Here is a 20,557-nt window from a genome sequence, read left to right as displayed (position 1 = left end):
CATCTTCACATGGCAGAAGAGAGAGAGAGCAAAGGGGGAAGTGCTACACACTTTCAAACAATCAGATCTAGTGAGAACCCATTATTATGAGAAGAGTAAGGGGGGAATATCCCCCCCACGATCCAATCACCTCCTACCAGGTCCCTCCCTCAACACTGGGAATTACAATTTGACATGAGATTTGGGTGGGACACAGAGCCAAATGATATCACAGCAGCAATGAGAAACTGAGGAACCTGGATTCTACCATCTACCAATCATTTACTTATTTGTTTAACCACAGTATACTTTTGAAACTGTTTTAGATGCAGTTTCAGAATTGCTAACCACACCACTATAAAGAAATCAACCAACTAAAGCACAGTATTTATGTACAATTGCTTTTATCTTTAGCCTTACAATTTCCAATCAAAGCACCCTTTTTTGAAGTTACTTAGATTAGTGCCTCTTTTCCCTACCCCTGTCAGTGTAGATATGTCACTTATTTGTGATATGGTTAGATTCATTTGTCACAGTCTTTATCCCATCTTTGGATTCCCCTACATCTTGGTTTATTCTTTTCTAGATGCATACATTAAAATTCACTTTTTGTGATGTACAGTTCTATGGGTTTTGACACATGCATGGAGTTATGTATCTACTACCCACCCCAGTACCACAAAAAATAATTCCTTCACTCTAAAAGTTTTCCTGTGCATTTTCTTTGTTGTCAACCACTCCCTTCTTTCTTTTTTTTTCTTTCTTTTTTTTTTTTGAGACAGGGTCTCACTCTGTCACCAGGCTGGAGTGCGGTGGCATGATCTTGGCTCACTGCAACCTCTGCCTCCCGGGTTGAAGCTATTCTTCTGCCTCAGCCTCCTGAGTAGCTGGGACTACAGGCATGCGCCACCGTGCCCAGCTAATTTTTGTATTTTTAGAAGAGATGGGGTTTCACCATGTTGGCCAGGATGGTCTTGATATCTTGACCTCGTGATATGCCCACCTCGGCTTCCCAAAGTGCTGGGATTACAGGTGTGAGCCACTGCACCCGGCCTCCCTTCTTTCTTATCCCTTGGCAATTACTACTATGTTTTCCATCCCTATAGCTTTGCTATTTCCAGAATATTATTGTATTAATGGAATCATGCAATATGTAGTCTTTTGGATTATTCTTTCACTTCTAAAATGCATTTAAGATCATCTATGGCTGTGTTGTTACATGATTCAATGTCTCATTCGTTCTTGTTGCTGAGTAATATTCCATTGTATGGATATACCACAGCTTATCTATTTCCTTGTTGAAGACATTTTAGTTGCTTTCAGTTTTTAGTGACTATGAATAAAACTGGTATAGACGTTTGTATATAGATTTTTGTGTGGACATGTTTTAAAATCACCTGGGTAAATACTTAGAAATATGATTGCTGGCTATATGGTTAAGTTTTATACTTAGTTTTATAAGAAACTGCCACACTGTCTTCCAGAGTGGCTGTATCATTTTGCATTCCCACCAGCAATGATTGAGAGTTTGCTATTCTGCATCCTTGTCAGCATTTATTATTGTCAGTCTTTTGGATTTATCCATTTTAATGGGTGTGTAGTGGCAATTCATTGTAGTTTTAATTTGCATTTCTTTAATGACATGATGTTGAGCATCTTTTCATGTGTTTATTTGCTGTTTGTGTATTACAGTATGTACACCAAACTCCCGTGACATGCAAGTTACCTATATAACAAACCCGTACATGTACCCCTGAACCTAAAATAAAATTTAAAAATAAAATAAAGTAGGTTGCATATATACAAAAATAATTGCTATTTTAGCAATAGCTGTGCATTCATCAAGTTGATGGAAAATAATTTGCTAATTTTATTCTGTGGTCTAGTTTTTTTTCATTTTTTAAATTGTAAAATACATATAGCAGAAAATTTACCAACGTAACCACCTTTAAATGTACAATTCAATGGTTTTAAGCAAATTCATACTGTTGTACAACCATCATATGGTCTAGTTATTTAATAAATTGAGCTACGGAGTCATTAAAAAGTGGTAGTTGAGCTATCTTCATTGCCACTGATTCATCCAAGATTTGCTGGGAATCATCTTTGATACAGTCTTTAACTAATGACTCAGAATGGTATTTTTTTTAGGTTTAGCAACTCGAATGCTTAGGTTTAGCAAGAGATAATGTTCAAATATGTTCCATAAGAACATATTCCATATGTTCACATGGAATAATGAGCCTTTAGTTTAAAAAAATTTTTAATTCAATAACATTTCCTTAAAAAATTCTTTGGTTTTGAACTTAGGTCTATGTTTTGTATGCAAAAGATGCTTAATTTTTGATGGTTTCATTGCATCATTAGCCAATATATCTCTGCAAAATAACACACTGTGGTTTTAGTACTTCACACTCAACTATAGCTATGTAATTAAAAATACATGAAGGTTCATACTTTTGAGTAAAACTAGTATGGACTAGTCTTCATTTCTTGGGAAACATTTCATTGCTATCATCTGGTTTTTTACAATGACTACATTCAGAAAGGATGTATCTTTTCTTGAAAAGGAGTCCAGTAAAGTTTATTCTGTCATAAATAAATTAGGATTAAAAATAAATAACATAAATTATATTTCCAAAATTTATACTATTAATTAAAAATTTAAAAGGATTATGAAAATAAGCTATAAAAATAAAGTATATGCTTTCTGAATTTTTATTTACTTTTGATTATAGTTTACAAGCCAACTTTAAAATATTACATTTTAATGCAGTTCAACTGTGCATGACTAGTATAAATGGATAGTACTACAATACTCAAACTTGTTTATATCTTGTTCAAGAAGAAGAGACAGCTGATCATGTGCTTGGATGTTACCACAATGTTGAATTGCTGTAAAAGTTTCTAAAGCTTTCTCTCAATTTCTGTTCTTTTCTCATTGCAGACCATACTTTAAGAAACACTGTCTGTCTGTTCATGACAGACAGTGTTTCTTAAAGTATGGTCTGGCAATCATTAAAAAGTCAGGAAACAACAGGTGCTGGAGAGGATGTGGAGAAATAGGAACACTTTTACACTGTTGGTGGGACTGTAAACTAGTTCAACCATTGTGGAAGTCAGTGTGGCGATTCCTCAGGGATCTAGAACTAGAAATACCATTTGACCCAGCCATCCCATTACTGGGTATATACCCAAAGGACTATAAATCATGCTGCTATAAAGACACATGCACACGTATGTTTATTGCAGCATTATTCACAATAGCAAAGACTTGGAACCAACCCAAATGTCCAACAATGATAGACTGGATTAAGAAAATGTGGCACATATACACCATGGAATACTATGCAGCCATAAAAAATGATGAGTTCATGTCCTTTGTAGGGACATGGATGAAATTGGAAATCATCATTCTCAGTAAACTATCACAAGAACAAAAAACCCAACACCGCATATTCTCACTCATAGGTGGGAATTGAACAATGAGATCACATGGACACAGGAAGGGGAATATCACACTCTGGGGACTGTGGTGGGGTTGGGGGAGGGGGGAGGGATAGCATTGGGAGATATACCTAATGCTAGATGATGAATTAGTGGGTGCAGCGCACCAGCATGGCACATGTATACATATGTAACTAACCTGCACAATGTACACATGTACCCTAAAACTTAAAGTATAAAGAAAAAAAAAAAAAGAAACACTGTCTGAGATTAGGTCACCGTCCTATTCTCTTTTGACTCCTGCAGTACTCTTATAATCTGTCCCCTCCCTTTACCCTTGACCTTTCTTCTCCAGTGTGTTCTTTGGCCTGTTGTGGTGGCTCATGCAGATAATCCCAGCACTTTGGTAGGCCGAGGCAGGAGGATTGCTTGAGCCCAAAAGTTCAAGACCAGCCTGGGCAACAAAGTGAGAATTCATTTCTACAAAAAATACAAAAAATTAGCTGGTTGTGGTGGTGTGTGCCTGTAGCACTGGCTACTCGGGAAGCTGAGGTGGGAGGATCACCTGAGCCCTGGAGGTCAAGTCTGCAGTGAGCTATGATGATGCCACTGTCCTCCAGCCTGGGCTACAAAATGAGACCCTGTCTGAAAAAACAACAACAAAAGAAACCTTGACCTTTATTCTCCAGTGTGTTCTTTATCCTGTGGTCATATTGATCTTTCAAAAATGTAAATGATTATATCATTCCTGAGTCAAACCTTTCAAACATTTCTCATTGGTCTTAGGATCAAATCCAAAGTTCTCATTTTGATGTATATTACCTTCAGTGAGCTGGCCAATGCTTACCCCTGTTATGTTTTGACATTTCTTCCTTACACTGTATATTCCAGCCAAAACAAACTAATTTTAGTTTCCTGAATGCTTACTCACTTTCATTTCTGATCTTTTGTAAATATTGTTCCTTCTCCTCCATCTCAGTTCATCAGATAATTCCTATTCACCCAGTAGGTGTCAGCAGCTTAGATGTTACTTCTCCTTAACAATTTCCCCATCACCTCCCCATACACCCTTAGATCTTGATTGAGTTATGTGCTATTCTCATGTGCTCTGACAGCATTCTATACTCACTCTGTTATAGCACTTCCCACACTAAATTAAAATTGGCTTTTCATTTATCTGTTTCCCCTCCCTTACACTGTATGTACCATGAGACATATTGCATTTTGAGGAAACATGAGTGTAGGCAACTGTAGAAAATTCACTTTGCTCAAAAGCTGGAGGCATCATGCTACCTGACTTCAAACTATACTACAAGGCTACAGTAATCAAAACAGCATGGTACTGGTACCAAAACAGAGATATAGACCAATGGAACAGAACAGAGCCCTCAGAAATAATGCCGCATACCTACAACTATCTGATCTTTGACAAACCTGACAAAAACAAGAAATGGGGAAAGGATTCCCTATTTAATAAATGGTGCTGGGAAAACTGGCTGGCCATATGTAGAAAGCTGAAACTGGATCCCTTCCTTACACCTTATACAAAAATTAATTCAAGATGGATTAAAGACTTACATGTTAGACCTAAAACCATAAAAACCCTAGAAGAAAACCTAGGCAATACCATTCAGGACATGGGCATGGGCAAGGACTTCATGTCTAAAACACTGAAAGCAATGGCAACAAAAGCCAAAATTGACAAATGGGATCTCATTAAACTCAAGAGCTTCTGCACAGCAAAAGAAACTACCATCAGAGTGAACAGGTAACCTACAGAATGGGAGAAAATTTTTGCAACCTACTCATCTGACAAAGGGCTAATATCCGGAATCTACAATGAACTCAAACAAATTTACAAGAAAAAAACAAACAACCCCATCAAAAAGTGGGCAAAGGATATGAACAGACACTTCTCAAAAGAAGACATTTATGCAGTCAAAAAACACATGAAAAAATGCTCATCACCACTGGCCATCAGAGAAATGCAAATCAAAACCACAATGAGATACCATCTCACACCAGTTAGAATGGCCATCATTAAAAAGTCAGAAACAACAGGTGCTGGAGAGGATGTGGAGAAATAGGAACATGTTTACACTGTTGGTGGGACTGTAAACTAGTTCAACCATTGTGGAAGTCAGTGTGGCCATTCCTCAGGGATCTAGAACTAGAAATACCATTTGACCCAGCCATCCCATTACTGGGTATATACCCAAAGGATTATAAATCATGCTGCTATAAAGACACATGCACACGTATGTTTATTGCGGCACTATTCACAATAGCAAAGACTTGGAACCAACCCAAATGTCCAACAATGATAGACTGGATTAAGAAAATGTGGCACATATACACCATGGAATACTATGCAGCCATAAAAAATGATGAGTTCATGTCCTTTGTAGGGACACGGATGAAGCTGGAAACCATCATTCTCAGCAAACTATCGCAAGGACAAAAAACCAAACACTGCATGTTCTCACTCATAGGTGGGAATTGAACAGTGAGAACACGTGGAGACAGGAAGGGGAACATCACACACCAGGGTGTGTTGTGGGGTGGGGGGAGGGGGAGGGATAGCATTAGGAGGTATACCTAATGTTAAGTGATGAGTTAATGGGTGCAGCACACCAACATGGCACATGTATACATATGTAACAAACCTGCACGTTGTGCACATGTACCCTAAAACTTGAAGTATAATAATAATAAAATTAAAAAAAGAAAATTCACTTTGTTCAACTTTCTTATTTTACAGATAAGAGAGCTGAGACCAGAGAGGTCAGGTGTCCTGTGTAAGGACACATAGCTAGTTGGTGTTGAGCTGGGATTGGAAACCCCCATCATTTGATTGCCTGTTCACTGTTCGGACATGTTGCACTTCCTGAGTTCTTGTGGGGTAAAAGATTAAATTATTTTCAACGTAATAAAGTATAAAGGTGGGAACATAGACTTTAGATTTTTTTTTTTTTTTTGAGACAAGTTCTCCTTGGCTGGAGTGCAGTGGCATAATCACAACTCACTGAAACCTCAACCTCCCAGGATTAAGCAATCCTCCCACCTCAGTCTCCCAAGTCACCACCACGCCTGGCTAATTTTTTTTTTAAAGATGGAGGTCTCACTATGTTGTCCAGCTGGTCTCCAACTCCTGGCCTCAAGTGATCCTCCCTTTTCAGATTACAGGGAAAAGCCACTGCACCCAGCCTGGAATGCCTTAATACTCAGTATCAAAGTTTTTTTTTTTTTTCTCTGGTCAGCAGTTAACTAGAAAATTCTATTAACCAATATACCCCTTTTCCTTTCTTTCTTTTCTCTCTCTCTTTTTTTTTTTTCTGGAGACAGGGTCTTGCTCTGTTGCCCAGATTGGAGTGCAGTGGTGCGATCACAGTTTACTGCAAGCCTCAAACTTCTGGGCTGAACAGATCCTCCCATCTCAGCCTCTTAAATAGCTGGGACTGCAGGCGTGTGTATCATGCCCAGTTAATTTTTAATTTTTAATTTTTTTTTTTTTTTTTTGCAGAGATGGGGTCTCACTATATTGCTTAGGCTGGTCTCAACTCCTGGGCTCAAGTAATCCTCCTGCATCAGCTTCCCAAAGTGCTGGAATTACAGGTGTGAGCTGCCATACCTGGCCTATACTCCTTTTCTTACTACTTTTGGGCGGGTTGAGGTTTCTCCTGTTGCATTCTTAGGCGTACCATGGAAGCATAATGGCCATTAGAGGTCAGTAGAGCACAGGTAGATAGGTAAGACCAGGTTCTGTCCTACAGAGCTAAGATTTTTTTTTCCAGATTTATTTGGAGAACAAATTTAGATAAACAAAAAATACGTTATTGAGATATGATTGACATGTAAACATTTGTAGGCATATAATATATATAACTTGATGAGTTTGGAGAGAAGTATACATCCATGAAATCATTGCCAGATTCTAGGCCATGAACATATCCATCAACTTCAAAAGTTTCTTCCCATCCACTTATTAATCATTACTATTATTTTGTGATAAGAACATTTAACATAAGATCTACCCTCTTAGCAAAATTTTAAGTATACAAAGCAATATTGTTAACTATAAGCAGTGTGCTATATAGTAGATATCTAGGACTTATCTTGTATAACAGAAACTTTGTACCCTTTGACTAATACCTCCCTATTTTACCCTCCCATTAATCCAGGCAAGCACCATTCTACTCTCTGCTTCTATGAATTTAACTATTTTGCATTCATCACTTATGTGGTATTTGTCCTGTGTCTGGCTTATTTCACTTAGCATAATGTCCTCCAGATTCATTCATGTTGTTGCAAATGGCGAAATTTCTTTCCTTTATAGTGCTGAATACTATTCCATTGTGTGTTTATACCACATTAAAAAAATCCATTCATTCATCGATGGACATTTGGGTTGCTTCCATGTTTTGGCCATTGTGAATAATGCTGAAATGAACATGGAAATGCAGATATCTCTTCAAGATCCTGATTTCAATTCCTTTGGATACATAACCAAGAAGTGGAATTGCTGGATTATATGGTAGTTTTATTTTTAATTTATTGAGGAACTTCCATAATGTATTCTATAGTGGCTGTGCTAATTTACATTCCCACCGACAGTATATGAGGGTTCCCTTTACTCCCATCCTTGCCAACACTGGTTATTTTGGTCTTTTTGGTAGTAGCCATGCTAACATATGTGAGGTGATATCTTATTATGGTTTTAATCTGCAGTTCCCTGATGGAACATTTACTCATATATTTCAGTAATTTTTAGTATATTCACAAGCTTGTACAACCATCACCACTATCTGTTTCCAGAAAATTTTTATCACCCCCAAAGAAACAGAGTACCCATTAGCAGTAGTCATTTCTCATCCTCTCCTCCTAGTCCTTGGCCACTACTAATGTACCTTTGGTCTCTAAATGTTAGGGGCTAAATATTTATCTTAGTTTGTTCAGTTTGCTATAAGAAAATACCATAAACTGGGTAATTTATAAAAAACATAAATTTATTTTTGACAGTTCTGGAGATGGGGAAGTCAAAGATCAATGCACCAAGAGATTTGGTGTCTGATGAAGGTCCATTTCTTAGTTCATAGATGGTGACTTCTTGCTGTGTCTTTATGTGGTTGAAGGGGCAAATGAGCTCCTTTCGCCTATTTTATAAGGGCACTAATCCCATTCAGGAGGGGTCCACTCACATGACTTAATCAAAGCCAAGGGCCCTACCTCCCAGCACTATTGCTTTGGGGGTTAGGATTTCAACATATGAATTTGGGACAGGACACGGACCTTCAAGCCATAGCAGTTGTCATTTCACTTTCTTGATGGTATCCTTTGAAGCACAAAAATTGTTATTTTGATAAAGTCCAACTTACTGATTTTTTCCTTAGTTTCTTGTGCTTTATGTGTCATATCTAAGAAACCACTGCCTAATCCTAGGTTGTGAAGGGTTTTGTAGTTTTAGCTTTTGCATTTAGATCTTTGATCCATTTTTAATTAATTTTTGTAAATGGTGTAAGATAGGTATCCAACTTCTTTCTTTTGCATATGGATGTCTACTTGCCCCAGCACCATTTGTCCCATGCTATTTAGGGCATCTAATTTACCAGTATTTAGCATAATTAAAAATGCACATTTCCTGTGTTCCATAAACTCTTCCTCTAACTTATGGAATATCAATGTGGCTCTATGAGGCCATATTCAAGGATATTAATTACAGCATTGTTTTAATTATAAAATATGATACAATATATTATCATTGAGTAATGAATAAATGATGAAACATTCATATAATGGAACAATGTATCTGTTAAATGGAAAAATTATATGGGCTGATTTTGAAAGCTACCATGATATTTTACAGAGTTAAATAATTTTTTCAAAGCTGATATTTATTGAACTTTACTGTTTGCCAGGCATAGTTCTAAGTGCTCTATAAGTATTAAGTCATAACAAACCAACAACTCTAAGGTGTTATTATTACCCTATCTTACAGATGAAGTTCATAGCATTTAAGCAGCTTGTTTGCCAAAGTCACATAGCTAGTAAGCAGATAAACCAGGAAACAAGTCTGACTCAAAGTTGGCAGTCTAATCAATCTCTTTATGGTTGCCAAATCTATATCAAATCTATATCTATATCTATCTATATATACACATATCTAGTATATATACATACATATATATTATACAAGTATATATTATATACATATATGAAGAGATTTTACATATATAAACTTCATATATAAAATATATAAATATGTCTAAAATATATAATTATATATAAATTTATATAAAATATATATCCATCCCAACTGGTTTTTAAATAAGCCATCTTTAAGTATATAGGTTTCCATGAGGATTGCAAAATATCTAAAAGATAACCAGAAAAGTATCCATAGTCAGGTTTGAAAGACAGGAAGGAGAAGAGAACAACGTGTACTCAGAGCCTCCTATATGTGTCTTTCTGTGCTATGGCTCTTACAGAAATGATCAGATTTAATTCTTACGACATTGTTACAAGGCATGAATTATACCCATTTTATAAAATAAGAAGTCAGGAATTTAAGTGTTAAATATCTTTCTCAAGTTGCATGGCAGAAGATGAGGTGAGGCTCTCTAGGTTGAAAGAACAGCCTAGGCCGGGCATGGTGGCTCATGCCTGTTACCACAGCACTTTTGTAGGCCAAGGTGGGTGGATCACCTGAGGTCAGAAGTTCAAGACCACCCAGGCCAGCTTGGTGAAACACAGTCTCTACTATAAATGCAAAAATTATCCAGGCGTGGTGGGTCACGCCTGTAATCCCAGCACTTTGGGAGGCCGAGGTGGGTGGATCATGAGGTCAAGAGATCGAGACTATCCTGGCCAACATGGTGAAACCCCATCTCTCCTAAAAATACAAAAATTAGCTGGGCGTGGTGGCTTGCACCTGTAGTCCCAGCTACTTGGGAGGCTGAGGCAGGAGAATTGCTTGAACCCAGGAGGCGGAGGTTGTGGTGAGCTGAGATTGCACCACTGCACTCCAGCCCATCGACAGAGTGAGACTTTGTCTCAAAAAAAAAGAATAGCCTAAGAAAAGGTGAAAAGATGATAGAATGGAATAAATAAAGTAACTGGCCAGACTAGAGCCGAGGGCTCATGTTGCAAAGAAATGGAAAACAAATGAAACAGATTTAGTGGGGATGTATTACGAAGGGTGTCGAGTGCCAGACAGAGGGATTTAGATGTATTGACTCTGAGGAGCAGAGAGGAAAATTGGTGAATATGGGAGTGAAGATGGACATTCTTCTGAGTTGCTTGAATTTGTTACAACAATCACATATTATTGTTGTAAGTAAAAAAATTGAGATAGAGATATTTAAAAAACATGTCTGAGGCCTTACCGTTTGCTGGGTATTGTGCCACTATTGATTCCCATCAGACAAAGACTCCTAGGAGCATACCTGTAGTTGAACAAAGTTGGGTTTATTGTCTTGTTGCAATGAGGAAGAAGATATACAATGATGAACCATGGGGCATGTCAGCAGGAGGGCATCTCATGTAGAAATTCCATTTTATCATTCTAATAAAGACAGGCTTTGAAAACTTTTAAGTGGATGTTGAAGACCAGTTAATTAAGGTTTAAAGAGTCAGTGCTGGAAACATATTTAAGCTGGGCACACTTCCAGGTAAAATATACAACCTCTAACTACTCAGACTGAGGACTGAAAGACTGCTAAAGAACTGACAACATCTCGACCTTGTTCTTCGTTAGAACTTGTAAGTATGGCACATCTTTGGCTCACGAATTTTGACGAATTCTCATTCCAAACAGGACATTTCTCAGAGTGAGTTTCATGTCCTTATTACGAAGAGTATAGATCAGAGGATTAAAAAGAGGAGTCATTACTGAATATACCAGTGTGAGGATCTTCTGCAATAAAGTTGGGATCCCATATGTAGGACTTACGTACATTACCATGACTGTCCCATAGAAAAGAGATACCACAACTAAATGAGAACCACAGGTAGAGAAGGCTTTTCTCCGACCAGCTGCAGAAGGGACCTGAAAAACAGCTGTTAGTAACAGGATATAGGATCGAAGAATGTACATACTAGTGAAAAAGAGGACAAGGGAGCTCTGAGTATAGAAAATACGTTCAGTTATGGGAGCTGGGGCACAGGATAGAGCCATCAATGGGTCCATGTCACACAGGAAGTGATCAATGATATTAGGACCACAGAAGGGGAGTTGGGAGATGTAGAAAATGGGAATTGGGTATCCAAGGAATCCAATAAGCCAACAGAAAGACACCAGCTTACCACAGAACCTTCCAGTCATGATGGCAGGGTACTGCAGTGGGTGGCAGATGGCCAGGTATCGATCATAAGCCATTACTGCCAGAAAGAGACATTCAGTTGTTCCCAGTGAAAAGAAGAAATAGAACTGGAGGAAGCACCCAGAAAATGAGATGGCCTTGGTCTTGGAGAGAATGTTGACTAGCATGTTAGGAACAGTGGAGGACACATACCAGATCTCAAGGAAGGCAAAGTTTCCCAGCAGAAAGTACATGGGGGTGTGTAGTAGTGGGTTGCATCTCACTGCATAGATAATGGCCCCATTTTCCAGCAAGGTCAAGACATAAATCACCAAAAACAATGAGAAGAGGAAAATCTGAATCTTCCAGCAACTGGGGAATCCCAGGAGAATAAACTCTGTCACGATGTGTGTTGCTGACCTGTTCATGGGTCTTAAGTCTACAAAGAAGAAAGACATGAGTGTAATCCAAGTCTCTTGGAGTGTAATCCAATTGCTTGCTACATATCTCAAGGATTTTACTGAGACGAGGACTTGAGGTATACAGGAAAATACATGAGACCAGGTGGGAATCTGAGATCAGGTGGGAATATGTCCTACCAGATTTTGAATTGACTGTGGTTCTCTGTGTTATTTTGCTAGAATCCAATGCAATCCAATGCAGCTAGAATTTTCCACACTGTAGGGAAAAGAGAGATCAGACTGTCACTGTGTCTATGTAGAAAGGGAAGACATAAGAGACTCCATTTTGAAAAAGACCTGTACTTTAAACATTGCTTTGCTGAGATGTTAATTTGTAGCTTTGCCCCAGCCACTTTGACCCAACCTGGAGCTCACAAAAACATGTGTTGTATAAAATCCAGGTTTAAGGGATCTAGAGCTGTGCAGGACGTGCCTTGTTAACAAAATGTTTACAAGCAGTATACTTGGTAAAAGTCATCGCCATTCTCTAGTCTCAATAAACCAGGGGCACAATGCACTGTGGAAAGCCGCAGGGACCTCTGCCCTTGAAAGCGGGGTATTGTCCAAGGTTTATCCCCATGTGATAGTCTGAAATATGGCCTCGTGGGATGAGAAAGACCTGACCATCCCCCAGCCCGACACCCGTAAAGGGTCTGTGCTGACGTGGATTAGTAAAAGAGGAAAGCCTCTTGCAGTTGAGATAGAGGAAGGCCACTGTCTCCTGCTTGCCCCTGGGAACTGAATGTCTAGGTATAAAACCCGATTGTACATTTGTTCAATTCTGAGATAGGAGAAAAACCACCATATGGTGGGAAGCGAGACATGTTTGCAGTAATGCTGCCTTGTTATTCTTTACTTCACTGAGATACTTGGGTGGAGAGAACTATATATCTGGCCTACGTGCACTTCCAGGCATAGTACCTTCCCTTGAACTTAATTATGATATACATTCTTTTGCTCACATGTTTTTTGCTGACCTTCTCCTTATTATCACCATGCTCTCCTACTACATTCCTTTTTGCTGAAATAATGAAAATAATAATCAATAAAAACTGAGGGAACTCAGAGGCCGGTGCCGGTGCAGGTCCTTTGTGTGCTGAGTACTGGTCCCCTGGGCTCACTGTTGTTTCTCTATACTTTGTCTCTGTGTCTTATTTCTTTTCTCAGTCTCTTGTCCTACCCGACCAGAAATACCCACAGGTGTGGAGGGGCAGGCCACCTCTCCAGACACTAGTGGCAGAACCAGACAAATGTATTTTCTTTCTTTTCCTTGGATGCTTGAGAAGCACTTTTCAGCTTTTGATTTGTTTTTCCAATGTTGATTATGGGTTTTCTAGCACAAGTTCATCAATTTTCTCTTATTTAGCACAAGTTGTTAGAAAAGACATTTTGAGGATAACTGATATAAAATTGGTTTAGATGTTTGAACGAAACAAAATAGATTGACTGCTGCATGGAGATACAACTCCGTGATAATATTTTAAAAACATCTCTAACGATCGGCAGTGTTTATTTTTATGTTTTTTTACACATACTATACAAAAAGGAACTATCTTACTTTTTGTAATCAGATACCATGTAGATGAAATAAAGAAAATGATGTTTTCAATACAAAAATTTAGTTTATTTAGTGAGCTTTTTCGGTGGTGAAAACAAAGGGATTTTCTAAAAGAATCTGAGATGAAATGGGGCTTCGTCTGCAATCCTATGTATTAGAATTTTGTTTACTGAAAGGAAGGTAAGGACATTTTCAAATATTTGACTAGGTATGTACTTTTCAGTAGCAACAAGTTTATGTATTTAAGAATTAAATAAAATATACAAATGTGTTTAAACAACAGTAATCTTATACTTGATTAATACTTAAAATGTGCTGATTAAGTCTTAAAAAAGTGGTAGTTTTGGCTGGGTGTAATGTCTTATGCCTATAGTTCCAGCAATTTGAGAGGCCAAAGTGGGCAGATCGCTGAAGTCAGGAGTTTGAGACCAGCTTGGCCAACATGGTGAAAACCCTTCTCTGCTAAAAATACAAAAATTAGCTGGGTGTGGTGGTGCGTGCCTGTAATCCCAGCTACTTGGGAGGCCAAGCAGAAGAATTGCTTGAACTCAGGAGGTGGAGGTTGTAGTGAGCCGAGATCACACCATTGCACTCCAGCCTGGGTGACAGAGCGAGACTCCACCTCAAAAAAAAAAAAAAAAAAAAAAAAAAAGGTAGTTTCAATATTGAGTTTCTTGTTAAGTTTAGATCTTTTGTCTTGTTTATTGCAGGCCACCAGTCATAACTTTGTCAGAAATGTAAAAGAAAAATGTGAAAGGCAACAAAGAACGCAGAAGTTGAAGGAAGGATCAGGTATTCTTGGGAATGAAGATTTGAATCTCAACATCACTAGTTCTTTGGTAGTTTTTAAGGATGCATAAAAAGGGAAATTTGGAGCATCTGAGTTCTAAAGTTGTCCAGCTTTCCAATCAATGCTGAATTTAAAAGGCATTTGTTTACCATCTTCCTTGAATAAGGTGCTCAATAGGTGATTTCCAGATTGTTGTTTACGAAGCATAAATACATCCCTTTCTCTGCTATACACAGGTCAGAGAACAAGTCCAGGCTCAGACTTAAATTGGGAACCAGAATTGTGAGATCTGAGCCTCCCGCCCTTTGTTCTGAATGCCTGCTTGATGAGAATAACAGTTTAGGACATTCTCCATTATACACTGACAACTTTACACTACACTTCGTCTTTTCTACTACCCTACTCTGCAAGTGCTTTATTAGCAGCAACATTGTTTTTTCTGAAGCCTTTGGAGAAGTGTAGATAAGTAGTGGAATGATCAAAAGCTGGGGAGCTTAATAGAAAGACCCGAGTAATCAATTTCAGAGTTTTCGCATTGACGGAATAAACTGTTTCCACAAAGTTTTATATAACACCACCCTCCAAAGTCTTCAAAACGCTGTCTGGGAATAGTTAGGTAATTAGAATAGAATCGTCATTATTTTATGCCACAAACATACTGTTTCTCCTGTTTTTTGAGATATATCATTATTTGAGCTACAATCCTAGGAGCTCTTTCTTTTTCTTTCTTTTTTTTTTTCTGAGACAGTCTCGCTCTGTCGCCCAGGCTGGAGTGCAGTGGCGCGATCTCGGCTCACTGAAAGCTCCACCTACCGGGTTCACGCCATTCTCCTGCCTCAGCCTCCCGAGTAGCTGGGACTATAGGCGCCCGCCACCACGCCCGGCTAATTTTTTGTATTTTTAGTAGAGACGGGGTTTCGTCGTGTTAGCCAGGATGGTCTGGATCTCCTGACCTCGTGATCGGACTGCCTCGGCCTCCCAAAGTGGTGGGATTACAGGCATGAGCCACCGCGCCCGGCCGAAACCAGCTCTTTCATGTACTGTACTCCTTTCCAGTACAAGAAACTACCAACCAACCAATCAACCCACCAGTCCACCTACCATAAGTGTGATAGCTTGTTTTGATAGCCTGCTGTTGAATGCCCCTCACTTAGTATATTGTCTTCCCAGGTGTCCTGAGAGAAGGAACATACCACCTGATTACTCCTGGAAAGTAAGATTGTTTTCAGAAAGATGGTTGTTAATGACCATAAAATCATAGAATTAGAAGAAATGGTATAATGATCTAATTTCATTTTACAAATGAGGCTCAGAGAGGGGCACGACTTTTTACCCAATAAATATGTGTCCTGGATTCACATATGGAACTTTTATACTATACTATTATACTGCCTCCTTTGAGTCTTTGCAGAGAAACAGTGCCTAATCAGATTTATAAAGTCAAAGAGACTCTGCAGCATATCATAGCAGTGGTTTCTTACCTACAATCATGGCTTTTCTGGCTCAGTTTGGAGACAGCGGTGCGCACGGCAGAATTGAGGCAGAATTGAGCAGAACCTCAGCATCAAGCATCTCCTCTTCACTGGCTCTGTTGAGGAAAACTCCAGGTGAGGGCATTATATGTGGTTTATTGCCCTGCCTTCATTCCTGGAGACTCCAGAGGCTTTTCTCAGAATTTGCTGAGAGGTTTAACACGCGAATCAGTATTACATCTATGTTTTCACTCAGGGATTACTGTAAAGCCCTGTGTTTCTCCCCATATGGTCTCAGTGGCTTACCCAAGTTTCCCTGGAGTGCATTCTCTTTCCAACACTGGGGCTCACCTACAATATATATAATAGATAGTATATATATATGTATATATAATAGTATATATATTTATATATAATATGTATACTATATATACATTATATATATTATATATTATATATAATATATAATATAAATATATTATATATTATATATAATATATAATATAAATATATTATATATTATATATAATATATATTATATGTAATATATATGATATATACATTTATAATAATTATATATAATATATTATATAATCTTATATGCTATATAGTATATATATTATATATAGTATATATTATATAGTATATATTTATATACTATATATATTTATATATTTATATAATTATATTTTTATATATTTATAAATTATATATTATATTTATATAGAATATATAATTATATATTATCTTTTGTTTATATATAAATATATAAATTTATATATTATAAATTATGAATTATATAATTATAATTATATAATTTAGATAATTATAGTATTTATATAGTATATATTAACAGCATATATATACTATATATACTATATAAATATACATAGTATATATTTAAATAATATATAATATATAATATGTATTTTATATATTTATATATAATATATATTATATATATTATATATAAATAATATATAATATATGATATATAATATATCTTATGTAATTTATAATATATTATATATAATATATAATATATATTATATATACGGTATATATATTATAGATACCATATATAAAATATAGGGTATATATATTATATATGCCACGTAATATATGGTATATATTTTATATATATAATATATAAATATATATTAAATATAATATATAAATATATATTATGTATTATATATAATATATAAATTATATACTATATAGTATATATATTGTAAAATATATATACTATATAGTATATATATTATATATCAATATATACTATATAGTATATATATTTATATTAAAGATATATACTATAAAGTGTATATATCATATAATATATATACTATAAAGTGTATATATCATATAATATATATACTATAAAGTATATATGTTATGTAATATATATACTATAAAGTATACATAGTATATATAATATATACTATGAAGTATACATAGTATATATAATATATACTATGAAGTATACATAGTATATATAAATATATACTATATAGTATATGTATAATATATAGTATATATTTTATATATGTGATATATAATATGTAGTATATATTTTATATATGTGATATATAATATATATTTTATATATGCTACATATAATATATAGTATATATTTTATATGTGTTACATGTAATATATAGTATATATTTTATATGTGCTACATGTAATATATAGTACATATTTTATATGTGCTACATGTAATATATAGTGTATATTTGATATGTGCTACATGTAATATATAGTATATATTTTATATGTGCTACATGAAATATATGGTATATATTTTATATGTGCTACATGTAATATATGGTATATATTTTATATGTGCCCCATGTAATATATGGTATATATTTTATATGTGCCACTTGTAATATATGGTATATATTTTATATATGCCACAAGTAATATATGGTATATATTTTATATATGCCACATGTAATATATGGTATATATTTTATGTATGCCACATGTAATATATGGTATATATTTTATGTATGCCACATCTAATATATGGTATGTATTTTATATATGCCACATGTAATATATGGTATGTATTTTATGTATGCCACATGTAATATATGGTATATATTTTATATATGCCACATGTAATATATGGTATATATTTTATATATGCCACATGTAATATATGGTATATATTTTATATATGCCACATGTAACATATGGTATATATTTTATATATGCCACATGTAACATATGGTATATATTTTATATATGCCACATGTAACATATGGTATATATTTTATATATGCCACATGTAACATATGGTATATATTTTATATATGCCACATGTAACATATGGTATATATTTTATATATGCCACATGTAACATATGGTATATATTTATATATGCTATATATAATATATGGTATATATATTATATATAATATATAAATATATACCATATATTATATATAAATATATATACTATATATAATATATAAATATATATACTATATATTATATATAAAGATATATACTATATAGTTATATATAATATATAAACATATATACTATATAGTTATATATAATATATAAACATATATACTATATAGTTATATATAATATATAAACATATATACTATATAGTTATATATAATATATAAACATATATACTATATAGTTATATATAATATATAAACATATATACTATATAGTTATATATAATATATAAACATATATACTATATAGTTATATATAATATATAAACATATATACTATATAGTTATATATAATATATAAACATATATACTATATAGTTATATATAATATATAAACATATATACTATATAGTTATATATAATATATGAACATATATACTATATAGTTATATGTAATATATGAACATATATACTATATAGTTATATGTAATATATGAACATATATACTATATAGTTATATGTAATATATGAACATATATACTATATATTTATATGTAATATATGAACATATATACTATATATTTATATGTAATATATGAATATATATACTATATATTTATATGTAATATATGAATATATATACTATATATTTATATGTAATATATGAATATATATACTATATATTTATATGTAATATATGAATATATATACTATATATTTATATGTAATATATGAATATATATACTATATATTTATATGTAATATATGAATATATATACTATATATTTATATGTAATATGTGAATATATATACTATATATTTATATGTAATATGTGAATATATATACTATATTTATATGTAATATGTGAATATATACTATATATTTATATGTAATATATGAATATATATACTATATATTTATATGTAATATATAAATATATATACTATATATTTATATGTAATATATAAATATATATACTATATATTTATATGTAATATATAAATATATATACTATATATATTTATATGTAATATATAAATATATATACTATATATTTATATGTAATATATAAATATATAGCTTGAGGAGCCAAGATGGCTGAATAGGAACAGCTCTGGTCTAGAGCTCCCAGCGTGAGCGACGCAGAAGACGGGCCATTTCTGCATTTCCATCTGAGGTACCGGGTTCATCTCACTAGGGAGTGCCAGACAGTGGGTGCAGGTCAGTGGGTGTGTGCACCGTGCGTGAGCTGAAGCAGGGCGAGGCATTGCCTCACTTGGGAAGCGCAAGGGGTCAGGGAGTTCCCTTTCTGAGTCAAAGAAAGGCGTGACGGACGGCACCTGGAAAATCGGGTCACTCCCACCCGAATACTGCGTTTTTCCGACAGGCTTAAAAAACAGTGCACCAGGAGATTATATCCCGCACCTGGCTCGGAGGGTCCTACGCCCACGGTGTCTCGCTGATTGCTAGCACAGCAGTCTGTGATCGAACTGCAAGGCAGCAGCGAGGCTGGGGGAGGGGTGCCCACCATTGCCCAGGCTTGCTTAGGTAAACAAAGCAGCCTGGAAGCTCGAACTGGGTGGAGCCCACCACAGCTCAAGGAGGCCTGCCTGCCTCTGTAGGCTCCACCTCTGGGGGCAGGGCACAGACAAACAAAAAGACAGCAGTAACCTCGGCAGACTTAAATGTCCCTGTCTGACAGCTTTGAAGAGAGCAGTGGTTCTCCCAGCATGGAGCTGGAGATCTGAGAATGGGCAGACTGCCTCCTTAAGTGGGTCCCTGACCCCTGACCCCCGAGCAGCCTAACTGGGAGGCACCTCCCAGCAAGGGCACACTGACACCTCACATGGCAGGGTATTCCAACAGACCTGCAGCTGAGGGTCCTGTCTGTTAGAAGGAAAACTAACAAACAGAAAGGACATCCACACCAAAAACCCATCTGTACATCACCATCATCAAAGACAAAAAGTAGATAGAACCACAAAAATGGGGAAAAAACAAAACGGAAAAACTGGAAACTCTAAAAAGCAGAGTGCCTCTCCTCCTCCAAAGGAATGCAGTTCCTCACCAGCAACGGAAAAAAGCTGGATGGAGAATGACTTTGACGAGCTGAGAGAAGAAGGCTTCAG

The 20,557-nt window shown here is 35.4% G+C and overlaps 1 protein-coding gene across 1 annotated transcript; it reads right to left on the bottom strand.

The window, feature by feature from the left end:
* Positions 1-9,988: 9,988 nt before the first annotated feature.
* On the bottom strand, positions 9,989-15,679 carry LOC100984057 (olfactory receptor 11H4). Its single transcript, XM_057299777.1, has 2 exons — positions 15,634-15,679; positions 9,989-12,162 (listed from the first exon to the last, which is right to left on the bottom strand). The coding sequence occupies exon 2, from the start codon at positions 12,149-12,151 to the stop codon at positions 11,207-11,209; it is 945 nt and encodes a 314-aa protein (XP_057155760.1). The 5' UTR covers positions 12,152-12,162; positions 15,634-15,679; the 3' UTR covers positions 9,989-11,206.
* Positions 15,680-20,557: the final 4,878 nt, after the last annotated feature.

The sequence above is a fragment of the Pan paniscus genome, chromosome 15, assembly GCF_029289425.2.
Source record: "Pan paniscus chromosome 15, NHGRI_mPanPan1-v2.0_pri, whole genome shotgun sequence".
Taxonomy (NCBI): domain Eukaryota; kingdom Metazoa; phylum Chordata; class Mammalia; order Primates; family Hominidae; genus Pan; species Pan paniscus.
This window is presented reverse-complemented; position numbering and strand designations above follow the sequence as displayed.